The 17,310-nt window shown below is 38.6% G+C and overlaps 1 protein-coding gene and 1 pseudogene across 3 annotated transcripts in view; one reads left to right on the plus strand and one right to left on the minus strand.

Annotated features, from left to right (window-relative positions):
* EPSTI1 (epithelial stromal interaction 1) overlaps positions 1-17,310 on the plus strand; it is a 78,054-nt gene that overhangs the window by 11,937 nt on the left and 48,807 nt on the right. For both annotated transcript variants that reach the window (XM_032294776.1, XM_032294775.1), the window contains exon 4: positions 2,626-2,699. In XM_032294776.1, coding sequence (XP_032150667.1) covers positions 2,626-2,699 — 74 coding nt within the window. The remainder of the gene's footprint in view (positions 1-2,625; positions 2,700-17,310) is intronic.
* LOC116562484 lies at positions 6,934-7,592 on the minus strand (annotated as a pseudogene). Its single transcript, XR_004273968.1, has one exon. The product of XR_004273968.1 is annotated as a protein S100-A10 pseudogene (transcript).

Here is a 17,310-nt window from a genome sequence, read left to right on the forward strand (position 1 = left end):
TCTTCATCCAGGCAGTCAAATCTATGGGTGCTCAGATTGGTGATAGATAGTGCCTTTGTGAGACACAGAACAAGACACTTCCTCTGGGCTAAAGCAGCCACATACTGCAGTGCAAGTCTTGGTGAGCTGAACACTGGCTCCATTTTTCTTTTCTGACCCTCCTCCGACCTGCTGGGACCCCCTGGGCTGAACAACCCATATAATACAGTGTAGTAACCCTGCTCCTACCTTCTCCTTCTCCTGAAACACTCTTGCTTAAGATTGGCTTAGATATAGAATTTCTATCTCTGATCAGACCCACGGTATTTATCCTTTTATTTGGTCATCAGCCCTTTGAAAAATATGAAGAAAGCTGTGGGTCCACTCTCCATAGAAGGAAGCACTCTAGCATCCTTGTAACATGTAGCCTACCCGAAGTTAGAAACCACATTCCCGGTGTTATTCAAATTCTTGGCTCTCGTGCCCAGGAGAGAGTCTAACACTTAGTAGGCACTAAGTGGCTGGGGAACTTTTGAGAGCATTTTCTGACAATCCACGTAAGTGCTTTCTCTGTATTCTTACTATGCTATTTGCAAACTGCTGCTCTCTCCTAACGTATTTAGCATACTGCCATCATTGCTTTCTTGTCTGTGTTCCCAACTAGGCTCTGAAATTTTCTAGAATGGGCACTGCTATGTTCATAGCTGTATTCCCAGGATCGAACATAGTACCAAGCATGTAACAGGCATTTGATATGAGTAGGGATTGAATACAATTTTTCAACGACTCCAGAAATACTACTGCTGCTACTACTACTACTTTTTCCCCCAAAAATACTTCTCCATAAATTATCAACTTCTGCTGAGCATAAACGGACTTTTTTTTAAAGATGGAGTTTCATTCTTGTCGCCCAAGCTGGAGGTGCAATGGCACAATCTTGGCTCACTGTAACCTCTGCTTCCTGGGTTCAAATGATTCTGTTGCCTCAACCTCCCTAGTAGCTGGGATTACAGGTACCAGCCACCATGCTCACCTAATTTTTGTATTTTTAGTAGAGACAAGGTTTCACCATATTGGCCAGGCTGGTCTTGAACGCCTGACTTTGGGTGATCCACCCACCTTGGCCTCCCAAAGTGCTTGTATTACAGGTGTGAGTTACTGCACCCGGCCATAAACAGACTTTTGTTGGATAAAATTTAGCTACTGTGTGACTGTTTGTGAGTTGGAATCTATTAGTGAAAAGGTTAAAACCAATGGTCTCAACTTCTGACCTTGCTAAGGGAACCCAGCCTTTTGTCTCTAGCTGCTTTTGTGGCTTTCTCACTGTTCTCTGGGTAGCATTCTGAATACTGCTTGCTTGCTGTCTTTTACCCTTTTAGATCCACCACTAACCCCCAGTCCCTACCCTGGAAGGCAGGGAACTCTTAACAATGGAATGCTTTTGCACTCTTGAGTCAGGAATTTTTCCTAGACGAGAAGCATGTTTATTTGGTTTTATAGTTTTCCATTAGTTTGCCTCCTAGAATTCTGTGTTTCATTAATAATCCAGTTGCTTGCAGTATAATTGATTCTCTTTGTAGGAAATTTCCTTTAGTTTTTTTCTGAAACCGAAATCATCATTCATTTTGCCTTTCAAAATAGGACTAGTAATTAGTTTTGAGTGAATGAAGACTTTCATGGAAATGAACAATACAAGCAGTGTTTTCCTTTGTTTGATAGAACCAGACTTATATTTGGGCTTGAAAGTGATGATTTCCATTATTCCCCTTTCACAGGTCCTCTTCTGGGCAAATTCAATTTTTTATTAAAGCAAACCCAGCTGCTTACTGTCTCTCTTGGAGTCATTTAAAACTTCATGATCCTCCTGGGTTGTAGAATGTGTTTCAACTCCCCATCAAATTTTGTTGTCTAGGAATTTTACTTGTTTTTCATAGGTCATAGCAAGTTAAAAAATGACAGTGTGTCACAGTGAGCAAAAAGCAAATGTTCCTGGGTTATTTAAATTGGATTAAAATATGCCAGTGCCATGGTGACGGTAATATCAAATATGAAGCCCTTTATCTCTAGGCTCTCCAAACAGCTAATTAAAAAAAGGAACTATTTTCTATTCAAGTGGATGGGTTTTTTAAAATGACATGTGCTGTTCAGTCCCGCAATGGCTTTAAGTATCTGATTCTAAGTCAGAAGGGAGTTGGGTTGTCTTATTGAAAATCTCTTCCCGAATACTTTAGTAGAATTTGGGTGTATGTATAAATTTTGCATGAGCTATTTAACCAATTATTATAATTTTAATTTAACATGCTTGGTATGGAAATTTCATGTTTTCATGAAAACATTTTGAAAGCATTGCTTAAAAAATAAATGTTGCTATGGTTTGAACTAAAGTATAAAAATGGGAAATACCGGTTTTGTGATTATACCAATCAAGTCGGGAGAGGGGAGCTATGGAAAGAACTTGGAGCTCCTGGCTGGCAGTGCAGTGCCCATAGGTCTGACAGGGTATACCATCTTGGGGCCTCTAGCAGGATACTGTATTAGACTATCAAAGCCACTTGAACCTTGGGATTTGGGCCTTGGGTAATTTTAGCATCATGACTCTGCTTAAAGCATCTTTAATAAGTTTTGTTTTGATATTTGCTATTTCAGAGCAACAAACTGGAGGAGAAAAAAAGGCTTGAAGAAAACCGTAGAAGAGAAGCATTTAGAGAGCATCAGCAATAGTAAGTTTATGTTTTCAGAACTTTGTACCTTTATAGGCAGATTCTCATACAGGTTTTAAATTCAGGTGATGGTAACTTGTAAAAACATCTGGTATTGGATCATTGGCTGTTATATTAATTATGTAATAGAACTCTGTCACCATGTAAGTGAGAATCTAAGGTGGGCAACATGTCTACTCACCAAAGTATCCTTTAGTAGTCAATTGATCAGCAATAACACTGCATTTGAGAAATTCCCCATTATAAATAACTTGGAAGACTTGATCCTTTGGTGATCCAAGGTACGTCTGCTTATGTTGACTTCCAAGATAACAATATAAGGATTGGAGTATATGCATTGAAGTGCCTAAGCAGAATCTAAACTGACCAGGGATTTATCTAATGGACTGAGGACTACTATGTACTTGTATTTTTTTCTAGACAAGAATTAAGAAATCATTTAGTAGTTATTGGCAAAACTCTCAACTGGTGGTCATACATCAAGGTGATTTGCAGTATGATTTGTGAACGACAGCAGCTAATAGATGTAGGGCACCTATTACATGCTTTATAATGTACTCTACTTTGTTATGTAGGCTTTAAGGATAGGTTCACGTCCTAACTCTTGGTAGCCCAGTTATCTGCACACTGATTAAAAAACAAAACCAAAGAATTTTATTTCTGGTTCTACATTAATTCTAAATGTGGTAGAAATAGAACCAAGCAGATCTGGGTTCAAAGTCTTAGCTCCCGCTAAAACTCTTTGAATGTCAGTGTTTTTTTTCTTAAATAGAGATAATATCTATCTCATATGCCATTTGCAAGAATTAAATAAAATATGTAAATGACATAAAAATGCCCATTATAGGCACTTGAAATGATCCCTCTTACAGAGGCCCTTATTGAATAGGATCATACAACTTTTATTTTATGGAGGCTGAACACGGATTTCTGGTCCCACCAGAACCAGTAATGGGCCCTCCACTTTCATATGAAATATTCATTGACTGCCTTGTGTTCTCTTGCTTCATTGTTGTCCCTTGTTTGTAGAATTTAAGATCACTCAGATATTGGGGTAAGCATATTTGTGACACCCTCCAACATATTCCTCCTCTAAGCACAATATTCTCTGATTTCTTATGCCATTAAAATGATCTTGCCTCTATCATAAACGGCTCCTTCTTGCTTTAAGATTCAGAGGCAGGAATGGAAGAGACGTTTCTCAACCCTCTGCTTTGCTCCTCAGCAAGTTAGGTACTGTGCCTCTGCTACCCAGGCCAGAAAATAGATGGGAGATGGGCTGGGGAAGGATGGAAGTGTTGATAGGTGATGTCATCCTCCTTAGCTAAAAGGAGCATCACTCTCATTTTCATCACAGAATCTGTAGCCTGTCTCTCCCCACTCTTCTAAGGCAGGCATCTGAGTGAGGATCTGGTGGGAAGCTAAGGAGCAAAGCACCAGGAGAAACTGTCTGTCTTGCAGAGAAATATGGTGGGAGGGAGGCACTTGATGAAGGATGTGAATGTATCATTGTCTCCCCTTTCATGGGTAGGGAGTGAATGAGAATTTATTTTTAGGCTCAGCCTGAAGAGTTGAGAGCAATTAGGGGCTAGGCTGGAGGCTTTAGTAGCCTACAGTCACAAATGAGAATGAATGTCATTGTCCTGTGAAACTAGTATGTCCTATGGCATACTAGTTTTACATGGGATGAGGGAAGACCTACTTAGCAGTGAGGGGCCTGGGGCACAGGACTGGATAGTTGAATGGGTTCCTTCTCTGGAGAGTTCTAAATATGGCAAAGTAAAGGGTAAGAGACCCTTGAAGTTTTAATAGATATTGGAAGTTGTACACCCAACCTCCTTTCTTTTGTAGTTCCAGCTTCTTGAGTTTGTGTTTTACTAAATACAGAAGATCAGTCACCCTTTTTTAGTTTGCCCTCAGCCACGCAGCCTACTATCAGTGGAGCTGAATTCAATTACATGCACATTTCACTCTTGTTCTTTCTTCTGCTTATTGTAAAAGTCCCAGGTTAACCAGGAAAAAGGGAGGTTGGCTAAAAATGAGAAGTATCTCAAATTGATTTTTAAAGCCTATCGAGAAACACGAGAAGAGGTATATGTGTGAGGTTCTTTTTTGAAAGTGTATTATGTTTTGAATTACTTTTGAAATTAAAAGACCAATAGCTCATGAAATAAGCAGCCATTATTTAGTTAGAAATATAAAAGAGATTTAGAAAAGATGGATCCTCTATATGGCAAGTCCTTATCATATCTTCTTAGAATCAGTTTATGGTGCGAAAAATGTCTAGGAAAGCTCTTTGGATTTTTTTTTTTTTTTTTTTTTTTTTGAGATTGAGTCTCACTCTGTTGCCTGGGCTGGAGTGCAATGGCATGATTTGGCTCATGGCAACCTCTGCCTCCTGGGTTCAAGTGATTCTCCTGCCCCAGCTTCCTGAGTAGCTGGGATTACAGGTGCCTGCCCCCAACGTGGCTAATTTTTGTATTTTTAGTAGAGATGGGGTTTCACCACATTGGCCTGGTCTGAAACTCCTGAGGTCTCGAACTGACATCAGATGATCCACCTGCCTTGGCCTCCCAAAGTCCTGGGATTACAGGCTTGAGTCACCACACCTGGCCAGCCCTTTGGATGTTTAACAGCACAGAGGTTTTGCCAGACCAACCAGACTGCCTACCCCCACCTCCCATATTAGATTCTCCTGAAACTGTCAAACAAAGGAACACAAAATAGAAACATACATAAGAAATTCTTTCAAGCCAGTCAATACTTGGCTAGTTTCACTGTGCTGCAATGTCTGATACTCATAGCAGACCAGGAATGATTTTTTTTTTTTATTTTTTTTTTTTTTTTCTTTTTTTTTTGTAAAGAAGGGCAACCACGGACTTGAGCAGACTGTAAATCCAAGTTGCAGGAGAAAAAGCTCATGATAGCAACCTGGGGCACCACCATGAGAATCTTTATGTGCTCTTTCTTAACACCTTGTTCCTGACTTCATTCATTTGCTTCTGATTATTTTTAGTGTTGTCAATTATTTAGCTAACAGGCAGAAAACTAGGCTTTTATTGACATCCAAAGGGACTCTCCTGTGTGTAATAATGAAGGCAGTTTATCGAATGCCTGTGAGGTTGCTTTCTAATTGTACGCATTAATCTGCCCGTGCAAGCTGGCTGAAAATACACAAGCAGATTGCACATGCAGATGGAGCACACAGGATGGTTTTTATGAAAAGACCTCTGGATTGTACTTTTGCAGTACTGTCTTTTCCTTAAAAATCGAATGACTGTGACTGTTTCAATGAGCGGCTGAGAGCAGAACAGATTAATGGTACATTAAGTCTGCTACTCTGGCTGGGGACGGACTCCAGTTTTATAATTTAGAATTAGTTCTAGGATTCTTGAGCCTGAAAACAGAGGGTAGAAATCAGCAGTTAGCCTTGGTCTAAGTTTTGAGGTTATTTTTAGTCTCTGTAATTATTTATTACTTATAAAAATTCATTTATGATACTTTTGGGTGGCCTTTTCTACTAAATGGAAGATGTGAAATAACAGTTGATAAACCATTTTAAAAAATTCCGCCGGGCGCGGTGGCTCAAGCCTGTAATCCCAGCACTTTGGGAGGCTGAGGCGGGTGGATCACGAGGTCAAGAGATCGAGACCATCCTGGTCAACATGGTGAAACCCCGTCTCTACTAAAAATACAAAAAATTAGCTGGGCATGGTGGCACGTGCCTGTAATCCCAGCTACTCAGGAGGCTGAGGCAGGAGAATTGCCTGAACCCAGGAGGCGGAGGTTGCGGTGAGCCGAGATCGCGCCATTGCACTCCAGCCTGGGTAACAAGAGCGAAACTCCGTCTCAAAAAAAAAAAAAAAAAAATTCCATCATAGGATGAATTTGTTCAAACATCTCTAAGCATTATACATGTCTATACTTACCAACTGCATTGAAGGCAGAAGGAAGGAAGTAAGGAGGGAATGGTTCAAGGCCCAAATGGTCATATTTAGAATACACCTGAGATTCTAATCATCGTTACGTGTGTGCGATTTTATTCAACAATGCTGTGTGCATATTGGATAGTTCTTATATGAAATATCTACTCTTTCCGTATACTTACAAGTGCTTGGTATATTTAAAAGTGGAACTAGTAGAATAATACTTTTTGTAAATAGCTTTTAAAAATGAATGGGAAATAACTATCTTTGGAAGTGGAATTGTTTTTTTTTTTTTTTTTTTTTTTTTTCAGAACTAAGAAAGAACTTATTTATTGAGGGCAAGGGGATGCAAACAATACAAAAATCAAAAGCTTGTCTGGCATTTAACTTTTCTTTCTCTGCTCATCAAATGGGAGTTAGATTTTATTTGTACACTTGCTAAGGGTCCTGATCTGCTCATGAAATCCTTACATGGGGGAAGCTGTGGGGCAGATTCCTTAAGTGACCCTTTGGGACAACTGTTATCAGGGCCAGGGGAATTCCTCGTTTCTGCCTACTTCTTTCCCTTCTGCTTCATGTGTACTACAAAATAGTCATTGCATGCAATGGTGAGGCCCGCAATTAGGGAAAAGAAGCTCTGGAAGCCCACTTTGCCATCTCTGCACTGGTCCAGGTCCTTCATTATTTTGTCCACGGCCAGAGGGTCTTTTTGATTTTCCAAAAATCCAGGGAACTCCTTTTCCATGAGTACTCTCAGGTCCTCCTTTGTTAAGTAGCCTTTATCCCCAGCAAATCTGTGAAATGTAAACATCATGGTTTCCATGGCATGTTCCATTTGAGATGGCATTTTGATGTGGTCTGTTGAAGCCTTGGCCGAGGCGCGGCGGACGCTGGGCTAGCTAGACGCGGGGCGGCGAAGCGAGCGCAGCGGGCTGTGAGCCTTCCTTAGTACGTGCGGCGGGTGGGCTGGAAGTGGAATTGTTAAATCACCTCTGTGAACAAACTCTCTACTTGTTTGTTGGGTTGAGGGAGGTAGGAGGGAAGAAGTTGCAAAGGGTGTTTTGCTTTGCTAGTACATACTAGAACATTTCAGCTTATCCATTGCCCTGTATGATATGTACATGCCATTTAACTTTGCCGTTCTTTATATATTGTGTACATACTGGACAAATGGGTTCTTATTTTATATCTGGTCTCTACAGTGGAAAACTTATTTGAAACAGCTAGCCTTTCAAGATGTTTAAAAACACACAACATGTTTTTTTTTTTTGTTTTTTTTTTGTTTTTTTTGAGACGGAGTTTCGCTCTTGTTACCCAGGCTGGAGTGCAATGGCGCAATCTCGGCTCACCACAACCTCCGCCTCCTGGGTTCAGGCAATTCTCCTGCCTCAGCCTCCTGAGTAGCTGGGATTACAGGCACGTGCCACCATGCCCAGCTAATTTTTTGTATTTTTAGTAGAGACGGGGTTTCACCATGTTGACCAGGATGGTCTCGATCTCTTGACCTCGTGATCCACCCGCCTCGGCCTCCCAAAGTGCTGGGATTACAGGCTTCAGCCACCGACAACATGTTAAAAGTAGAAGACTAAAGTAACAACCATTAGGTATTTTTTTGTTATTTCACAGGAGTGGTTGCATTTGAAAATAGAGTCATTGAGCTTGGTGTTTTGGAGAGTATGCTGACTGTTCATTGGATGGTGGCAGGTTGGGGGGAAGAGCAAGTATGCAGAGACAGGTTGTGAGTTAGATTAGTTCAGATTGTCTAATCATTGTTCTATATGTGAATTTTAATTAATATTGCTGTGTATTAAAGGATAAATAAGTCCTAATGCTAAAAGTTTTTTAAAAGTAGAGGTAGTAAAATAATCCCTTTTCAAATGTCCTTTTGTTAGTTTTCAGGAAGTCCTGTCTTCTGGGACTGACCTTTGTTAATCTGCCTCTTGGAGTTAGACGTCATTCGGTACTTAGTCATTAGAATGGTGGAAGAGGGTGACGGGAAGGGCTTTTGTTAGTGTCTCCATATATAGAAGACTGCCTTGGATTATAACCTTAGAAGTCTGTATGTGCATTTTTAGTAAAGTGCCTGGGTTTATTGTGGATCAATTTAATTATTTTGCAATATTTAAGCTTTATAGATGTCCTGAGGAAACAATGTATGATAAAAAGTAGAGCTAGTGAATTAGCCAATTTGTACATTTTTTTGGTTATAATTGATTAAAAAAAAAGGATGCATGTTGGACATGGAATTGTTAAACCACCTCTGAGCAGTGTAGGTCAGGACTTGTTCATTAGGTTGGCAGCAGAGGGGCAGAAGGAAGTAAAAAGGAAGAGATGTATACAGATGTATTCATATTTACATTTTAATGCTAGCCATTGAGGTAGGTGCATCTCTTGGTTGTATTACAGGAATATCTTAGGTAACTAAATAGAAACATACCTTCTTGCTAATATTTTAATGTAGTAGATCTGATAATTTCCTTAGAAACATTATACTTAGTATATTCTGTTGCTTTATGTTTCATTTTAAATTAAGCATTAAGAGAATGCTGTATATTAACTGGAACTCTACCAATGCCTTTATCTAGAGGCCTGTTGCCATTTTTGTCTTCTATGAAACTTTTGTCCCAAGAAAGGTGGGGTTACATGTTTTATTTCTAACAGATTGAGTTCGTGTAGTGTATTCTTGGTTATCAAAATACTTATATATTGGTATTTTCAACTGGTAAATATTCATGATGTGAAAAAGCATGATACATACAGTATGATCTCCGTCCTATAAAATTGGATATTGAATCTGTATACACACAGGACTTAGAAGGACATGTCAAACTGTACAACTGCTTGTGGATAACTTTGTTCTTTGTTTCTTGTGTGTTTTTAGTTTACTTTTAAAAAATAAAGATTATTTTAAAAGCTTGAAAAACACCTGCTAATTTTGAACCTGTGGAATGGCAGACTTAATATTTGGCACATTTGATATATGCTTTTTTTCATTTAATTTTCAGATCAACCTTTTAGAGATGTATCCCCGTTTTATAGGTGGAAGCTTAGGTAATTAAAATTTCTCAAAATCACAGAGACAGTAAGTGATGCAACTAAATCTAAGTATTGGGAGTTTTGGGGGTTTGGGAAAATAGGTGATTGAGAAGAATAATACATACTTTGTAGGTCAGGAATATCTGAGTAGGGTGTAGGGGTGGCAAGAACTGTAGAAATACAGGCTACCTGTGGAGAGGACTGTTGGAGAGGGTGGGACAGGCAGCTCAGAGAGAAAGACTTGGGCAGTTGACTTTTATTTCTTCCTACCAAGATCTAGATTTTGCTAGAAGAGGTAAAAGTGCAGCTGAGGAAATGTGTCTGCTTTCTCTGTGATCAGCAGATATGAATGACCTCCTCTTCCCAGGCCCAACACTGCATTAGTGCCATAATTAAACTTACTGTAGGGTGGATGGGCTTTTGTGTCCTCTCCTGGCTGCACTCTATTCCTAGGTACCATTTCCAACATTGTTTCTAGGGGAGAAGGGGCTCAGTTCCAAAAACCTCAGTTGGAAAAGCTCTTGGAACCAAGCCCATTCCAAAATAGGGCCTTCCTATTTCTGAACTGCCATGGACCACCTGAGCTCAGCCTGTCGATTGTAATATTGGAAAGTTTGCTTCATTTTTGCCATTGAAACCATGCATCTGTTTTACTTCCATTTGAATAATAGTGTGATTAGTTCCTATGGGGCACATCTTCATCTATTTTAGTCTCCTAGAGCTGAGAATCCAGGCAAGTCTGCTGAATATGCACGCTTAGGCACCAAGTTTGCCTTCCAATATGCTCACAAAACTTCTAATGTCCTTCGTGGGAGCTTCTGAAAGACACTTAAGGGCTCAGTTGATCCCTTATCCATATGGTAGACTTAAATCCAACCTTGAATTTTATAATCCAGGTAAGGTGAATAGAAAGTCATCCTATTCATAACTTTCTATCTTATGCTAATAAAGTGAACTTATAGATACAAAAAAATCTCATATCTATTTTGTTCAGAATAAGAATGAACAGCTTATGAAAAATCTGGTTAGAGAGAATTCCTACCTATTAAATGTAAAATCATGCTGATGGTTAAAACCATGTTAAAATCTCTACCCATTATCAATTCTCCCTGCAGATATCCTAGTGTATGTTACCTTGTTTTCATTCCCACTATCACTGGCCTCATGTCAGTACTATTACATGCCACTTGAATCATGGCCTGTGTCTTCTGTGACACCTTGCCACCCCCCGGTCTACTACTATGACTCCATTACTATCTTTGCAACCAGTCACTTCATTGTCTTACATGTTTTGTCAAGTTTAGTTTTCTAAAACACAGCTTTGGTCATGTCACTCCTCTGGTCTAACAGATTTGTTTATCTCCTATTCCTGCTGCCTATAAAATGAATTCCAGACTCCTTAGACACACCATGGGGAACCACGGGCCATCTTAGATGTCAGAAAGGACTTATACCATTTGCGTCTGTGTCAGGTTGATGTGGTTTGGCTGTGTCACCACCCAAATCTCATCTTGAATTCTAGCTCCCATAATTCCCATGTGTTGTGGGACAGACCTGGTTGGAGGTAATTGAATCATAGTGGTGGGTCTTTCCCATTGCTGTTATTGTGATGCTGAATATGTCTCAAGAGATCTGGTGGCTTTATAAAGGGTAGTGCCCTGCACACACTCTCTCTTGCTTGCCGCCATGTAAGATGTGTCTTTGCTCCTCCTTCACCTTCCACCATGATTATGAGGCCTTCCCAGTCATGTAGAACTGTGAGTCAATTAAATCTCTTTTTCTTTATAAATTACCCAGTCTCAGGTATGTCTTTATTAGCAGCATGAGAACCGACTAATACTTAGTTTATTTAGGGGAAGGTTTAAGGAAGTGAGCTTTGCTCTGGATTAGATGTTATCAGGAAGTAGGGGTAGGTCTATGATGAGGTATCTTAATCTTACCTAGAAAGAGGGAAGACTAGAGTGAGACTCATGCTGGAATTGATAAAGAAGCAGCAGTCACTCATATTAGCCATAATTTTGGGATGTTAGGTCACTTTTGTAGTTTGTACATCGTCCATGTATTTTTCTGCATTCAGACATGCTATAGATTGGTCTTGTTTTTGTTATGAGCTATTATAGTGACAGTGACCTCTTTGGATGTTGACATTATGTGACTTGGTTACTTTCAACAGTAGAACACGAAGGCCTAGCTGTGAGTGCCAGGCCAGTTTTTATCTTTCTCTGTATGTAATTAATAATTGGTAAAAACTAAAAGTTGACTAGTTCCTTTCTTACAAAATAGTTTCACTTGGTTTTCTTATCACTGGAACCTAGTACCATCCATGTTCTCCTTTTGGGAGGGCAGGGGAGCTGGGGTTAGACTGCCCGAGTTTAAACTATAACATTTTTCCTCATTAATAGAACATTATTTAACCTCCTGGGGCCTGAGGTGGGGGGTAGCAATAGCTGCCAACTCGGAAGATTATTTGATATAATCCACGTAAGAGATCTAAGATAGTGTTTGGAAAGAGACGCCGAATACAGTGTAACTCCAACAAAGACAGCAGAGGAAGAAGTGAGGGAAAGTGAGCAGCCAACTCCAGCCTTTACCCCCAACAATAGAGCCTGAGAACCAGTTCTTGATGCATGACATTCACTAAGAAGGCCCTGGGACCCAGAAAGTGCTCCAGGTAAACATACTATACCTGGGGGAATATGTGGCCCCCATCCTAAAGACAAGCCACCTGCACAGCCAACTTAATCACTTCTCTGTGAGCTCTAAGAGCCTTAATAAAATAATTACATAAAAATGATCTCTAGTCCAACTAATAGTAAATCCAAGAAAGAATAAGGCATAGATACCAGAACCATTTGTGAACAAAGAAAACAGTGACATTTGTAGTCAAATATATGCTTGGTTTTCTGTTTAAATAAGAATCAACAGGCTCTAATTAAAATCATGGAGGATTTTAGCACTAGAAGAGGCACAAGGAAGAGACGGGGATATGAACTACAATAAGTTTTTTCCTTTGTTGCATGAGTGGATGTTGGGTATCAATTATAGAGATTGATAGAAAAATTAATGTGTTTATTATATGTTTAATTATGTGCTAATTATATGTACAAATTAGAATAAATAATACAAAAGCATGTAGGTATAACACAACAAATACAAATTTGATCGTTTCTGTCTTTACAATAAAAGGCAGAAAAGAAGGTGGGATTTTTCAAAAAAAAGTAACAAAAAAGCAAAATATTACGTCCAGTAAGTCAGCATTCACAAAAAAGGTATACAAGATAAATTTTCCTATTAGATTGCATACAAATCTAGCTATATTTGATTACAAGGGATATCTATAAATCAAGAGTTGAAAACAAAGGCATGTAAAATATATCCACAAATACTAACAAAAGAAGCAATATTAGTATGAGACAAATTGAATTCAAGGCAAAAAGCATTCAACAGGATAAAGGATGTTTTATGCAGATAAAATATATAATCCAAAGGAAAATGCGAGTCATAATCTTTATCAAAATAGATTTGACATACATAGGACAAAAGCTGTTAGTCTCTAATATAGACAATGGATTTGCCAAATTTTCCTTTTATTTAATTAATTTTCCATAGAAATTAATAGATCAAGTGAACCAAAAAACTGTAAGGAAAGAGGATTTGAATAACAATGCTAACCATAATTGTATATACATAAAGTATTGTACTCAATATATGAAAACACATATTCTTTATAAATACTGACTTTAAAAACACTAAAAGTCCATGTTCAAGGCCTCAAAGATGCTTGGTAACCTCCAAAAACCCCCCAAATTCTAGAAAGCCACAGTCCCTGAGAAAAATGTAGTAAAATTAGAAATTAAGCAGTATGAGATTATAAAGTCTATTTACTTAAAAATTTATTTTCTGTTCTTTTTTTTTTTTTTTTTTTTTTTTCCAGACAGGGCCTTGCTCTGTCACCCAGGCTAGAGTACAGTGGCATGACCATGGTTCACTGCAGCCTTGACCTCCTGGGCTTGAGCAATCCTCCCACCTCAGCCTCCCAAGTAGGGGGACTACAGGTGTGTACCACCAGGTCTGGCTAATTTTTTAATTAAAAAATTTAAAGTATCTTTGAAAATGACTATTGGGGAAAGAAATTAAAACCAAAACTGAAATCACTTTGAGATAAAAGACTAAAAACTTTAAAGCTGGTCGGAATAACAAAGTGCTATTGGCATTGTAAGCAATCTATAAATTGATTCATTGAAAGCTATAGAGAATCTAAAGTAGACCCATATTTATATAAAAATTCAGTATTTAGGACTTTAGCTATGAATGAAAGCATTTCTTTCAAACAAATGTCAAAAGGATACACAGTTTAACAATTTGTATCAACACAATAAAAATGTAATGAAGGATGATTTCATACTTTTACTTTGGGGGTAGAAACTCTTTTTTAAGCAATATATACAAATCTCAGAAGCCATAGAAACTACAGATTTAAGTACATAAAAATTTTTAAATCTGTGATTGAAGATATAATGAATAAAGTTTCAAGTAAATAATAATATAGGAGAAAATATTTGCCTCAAACATAATGGATAAAGACTTAATCTCACAAAGAATACTTATAGGATAATAAGAAAACAACTCTAAAAAATTGGCAAAATACTTGAACAAGTAGTTAAAAGAAGAAATAGGAATCAAAATATTCAGCTTCACTAATGATTACAGAACCACAAATATAGATTTCATTATTACAGTGGCAAAAATGTCAATGGATTGATAATATCTCATATTAGGAAAGGGGCTTTCATTTATTCACAGTGAGCACCGGGTGTGGTAGCACGTGCCTGTAGTCCTAGCTACTTAGGAGACTGAAGCAGGTAGATCACTTGAACCAGGAGTTTGAGGCTGCAGTGAATTATGATCATACCACTGCACTCCAGGCTGAGTGACGCAGGGGAGGCCCAATCTCTTAAAAACCCCAATCAGAAAAACCCTCTAAACCAATGAGCACCTAGTGTATGTCAAATACTATACTAGGCTCTAGGCATGTATTGTGAATAAACCAAATACACCTCCATGAGCAGATATGGAAATTAATAGACAAGCTGATAAATAACTGTGTAGGATAACAGATTCCAACAATTCCTGTGAAGGACCATAGTGGTAGAGATAGGGTAAGTGATTGAGCATAACGGGGCTGGGACGGGAAAATCTCAGCATGATAGATAGGACCTGACTTTCCAAGAAAATGATATTTGAACTGAAGATAAAAGGATGAGAAGGAACCAGACATGCTGATAACCAGAAATAAAGTTCTAGGCTGAGGCAATGATGTATAGCGTATTCAGCAACCTGAAAGGGAGCTGGTGTGCTTGGGCTGAAGTGAATAAAAAGATGATGAAGTTGACAAGACAGGCAGGAGCTAGACAGGTGACGTGGACCACACAGGCCATGGCACAGCGTCTGCATTTTATTCAAGCCACAGGCATAACCTGTAGAAGGTTTATATTTTTCAAAAAGAAATGACTACTCTGGTTGCTGTGTTGTGAATAGATTTGAGAAGGCAAGAGAAGAAATGGAGAAGCTACTAAAGACGTTACTGTAGTCACCCAGGTAAGAGCTGGTGGTGGCTCAGCTTATATGATGTCAGTGCAGAGAAAAGTACGGGCATGCCCTGTTTTATTGCACCCACAGATATTCTATTTTTAAAGATTTTATAAATTGTAAGTTTATGGCAACCCTGTGTTGGGCAAGCCTATTGGTGCCATTTTTCCAATAGCATGTGCTCGCTTTGTGTCATTGTGTCACATTTTGGTAATTTGTGCAATATTTCAAACGCTTTCATTATGATTACATCTGATTTGGTGATCTATGATCAATGATCTTTGTTGTTACTATTGTAATTGCTGGAGCGACCCACAAACCTTGCCCACAGATTACTGTGTATTTAATCAGTAAATGTTATGTTCTGACTGTTCTACTGACTGGCTGTTCCCCTGTCTGTCTCTCATCCCCCTTTGGATCTTCTGATTACCTGAGACACAACAATATTGAAATTAGGCCAGTTAATAACTCTACAGTGGCCCCTAAGCATTCAAGTAAAAGGAAATATCACATGTCTCTCATTTTATTTATGTTTTTTTTCTTTTTTTAAATTATTATACTTTAATTTCTGGGGTACATGGGCGGAACATCTCTCATTTTAAATCAAAAGCGAGAAATGACTAAGCTCAGTGTGGAGGCATGTTGAAAACCAAGACAAGTCAAAAGCTAGGTAGGCCTCTTGCACAAGTTAGCCAAGTTGTGAATGCAAAGGAAAAGTTCTCAAAGGAAATTAAAAGTGCTGCTTCATTGAACACATGAATGATGAGAAGGCAAAATAGCTGTATTGCTAATGTGGAGAAAGTTGAAGTGATCTGGATAGAAAATCAAACTAGCCAAAACATTCCCTTAAGCCAAAGCCTACACTAGAGCAAGGCCCTACTCTCTTCAATTCTATGAAAGCTGAGAGAGATGAGAAAGCTACAGAAGAAAAGTTAGAAGCCAGCAGAGGTTGGTTCATGAGGTTTAAGGAAAGAAGTCTGCTCCATAACATAAGCGTGCACGGTGAAGTAGCAAGTGCTGATGTCTAGAAGATCTAGTTAAGATATTGATGAAGGTGTCTACACTAAAGAACAGATTTTTTTTTTTTTTTTTTTTTTTTTTTTTTTTTTTTGAGGGAGAGTCTTGCTCTGTTGCCCATGCTGGAGTGCAATGGCATGATTTTGGCTCACTGCAACCTCTGCCTCCCAGGTTCAAGTGATTCTCCTGTCTCAGCCTCCCTAATAGCTGGGACTACAGGTACCTGCCATCATACCTAGCTAATTTTTGTATTTTTAGTACAGACATGGTTTCACCATGTTGCTGGTCTTGAACTCCTGACCTCAGATGATCTGCCTACCTTGGCCTCCCAAATTGTTGGGATTACAGGCGTGTGCTGCTGCACCTGACCTAACAATAGAGTTTTTTAATGGAAGAAAATGCCATCTAGGACTTTCATAGCTAGAGAGGAGAAGTCAATATCTACTTCAAAGGACAGGCTAACTTTTGTTAGGGGCTAATGCAGATGGTGACTTTAAATTGAAACCAATGCTCATTTGCCATTCTGAAAATCTTAGGGCCCTTAAAAAGTTTGCTAAATTGAGTGTATGCTCTGTAAATGGAACAGCAAAGCCTAGATGACAGCACTTCTGTTTACATCATGGTCTACTGAATATTTTAAATCCACTAATAAGACCTGCTCAGAAGAAAAGATTCCCTTTAAAAATATTGCTGCTCACTGACAATACACCTAGTAACCCATGAAAACATTAATCTCCTTGTATATTTCCTAGGTATCTCAAAGTTAGCATATCTAAAATTAAACTTTTGATATTTTTCTTCCCAAACCTTGGTTCTAATACCTGTTAAGATATTTGGCAGTATTTCTAAGCCAAATATCAAAACCAAGAAGCAACATTTGGGAAGAAAAATATCAAAAGTTCAAGTTCAGACATGCTAAGTTTGAGATGCCTGGGAGATATATAAGATTAATGTTTTCATGCCTGCTAATGCAGTATGCATTCTGCAGGCCATGGACCAAGGAATAAATTTGATGTTCACATCTTATTATTTAAGAAATAGAG

Source organism: Sapajus apella, unplaced genomic scaffold (genome assembly GCF_009761245.1).
Source record: "Sapajus apella isolate SASKATOON/1434 unplaced genomic scaffold, GSC_monkey_1.0 scaffold32, whole genome shotgun sequence".
NCBI lineage: Eukaryota > Metazoa > Chordata > Mammalia > Primates > Cebidae > Sapajus > Sapajus apella.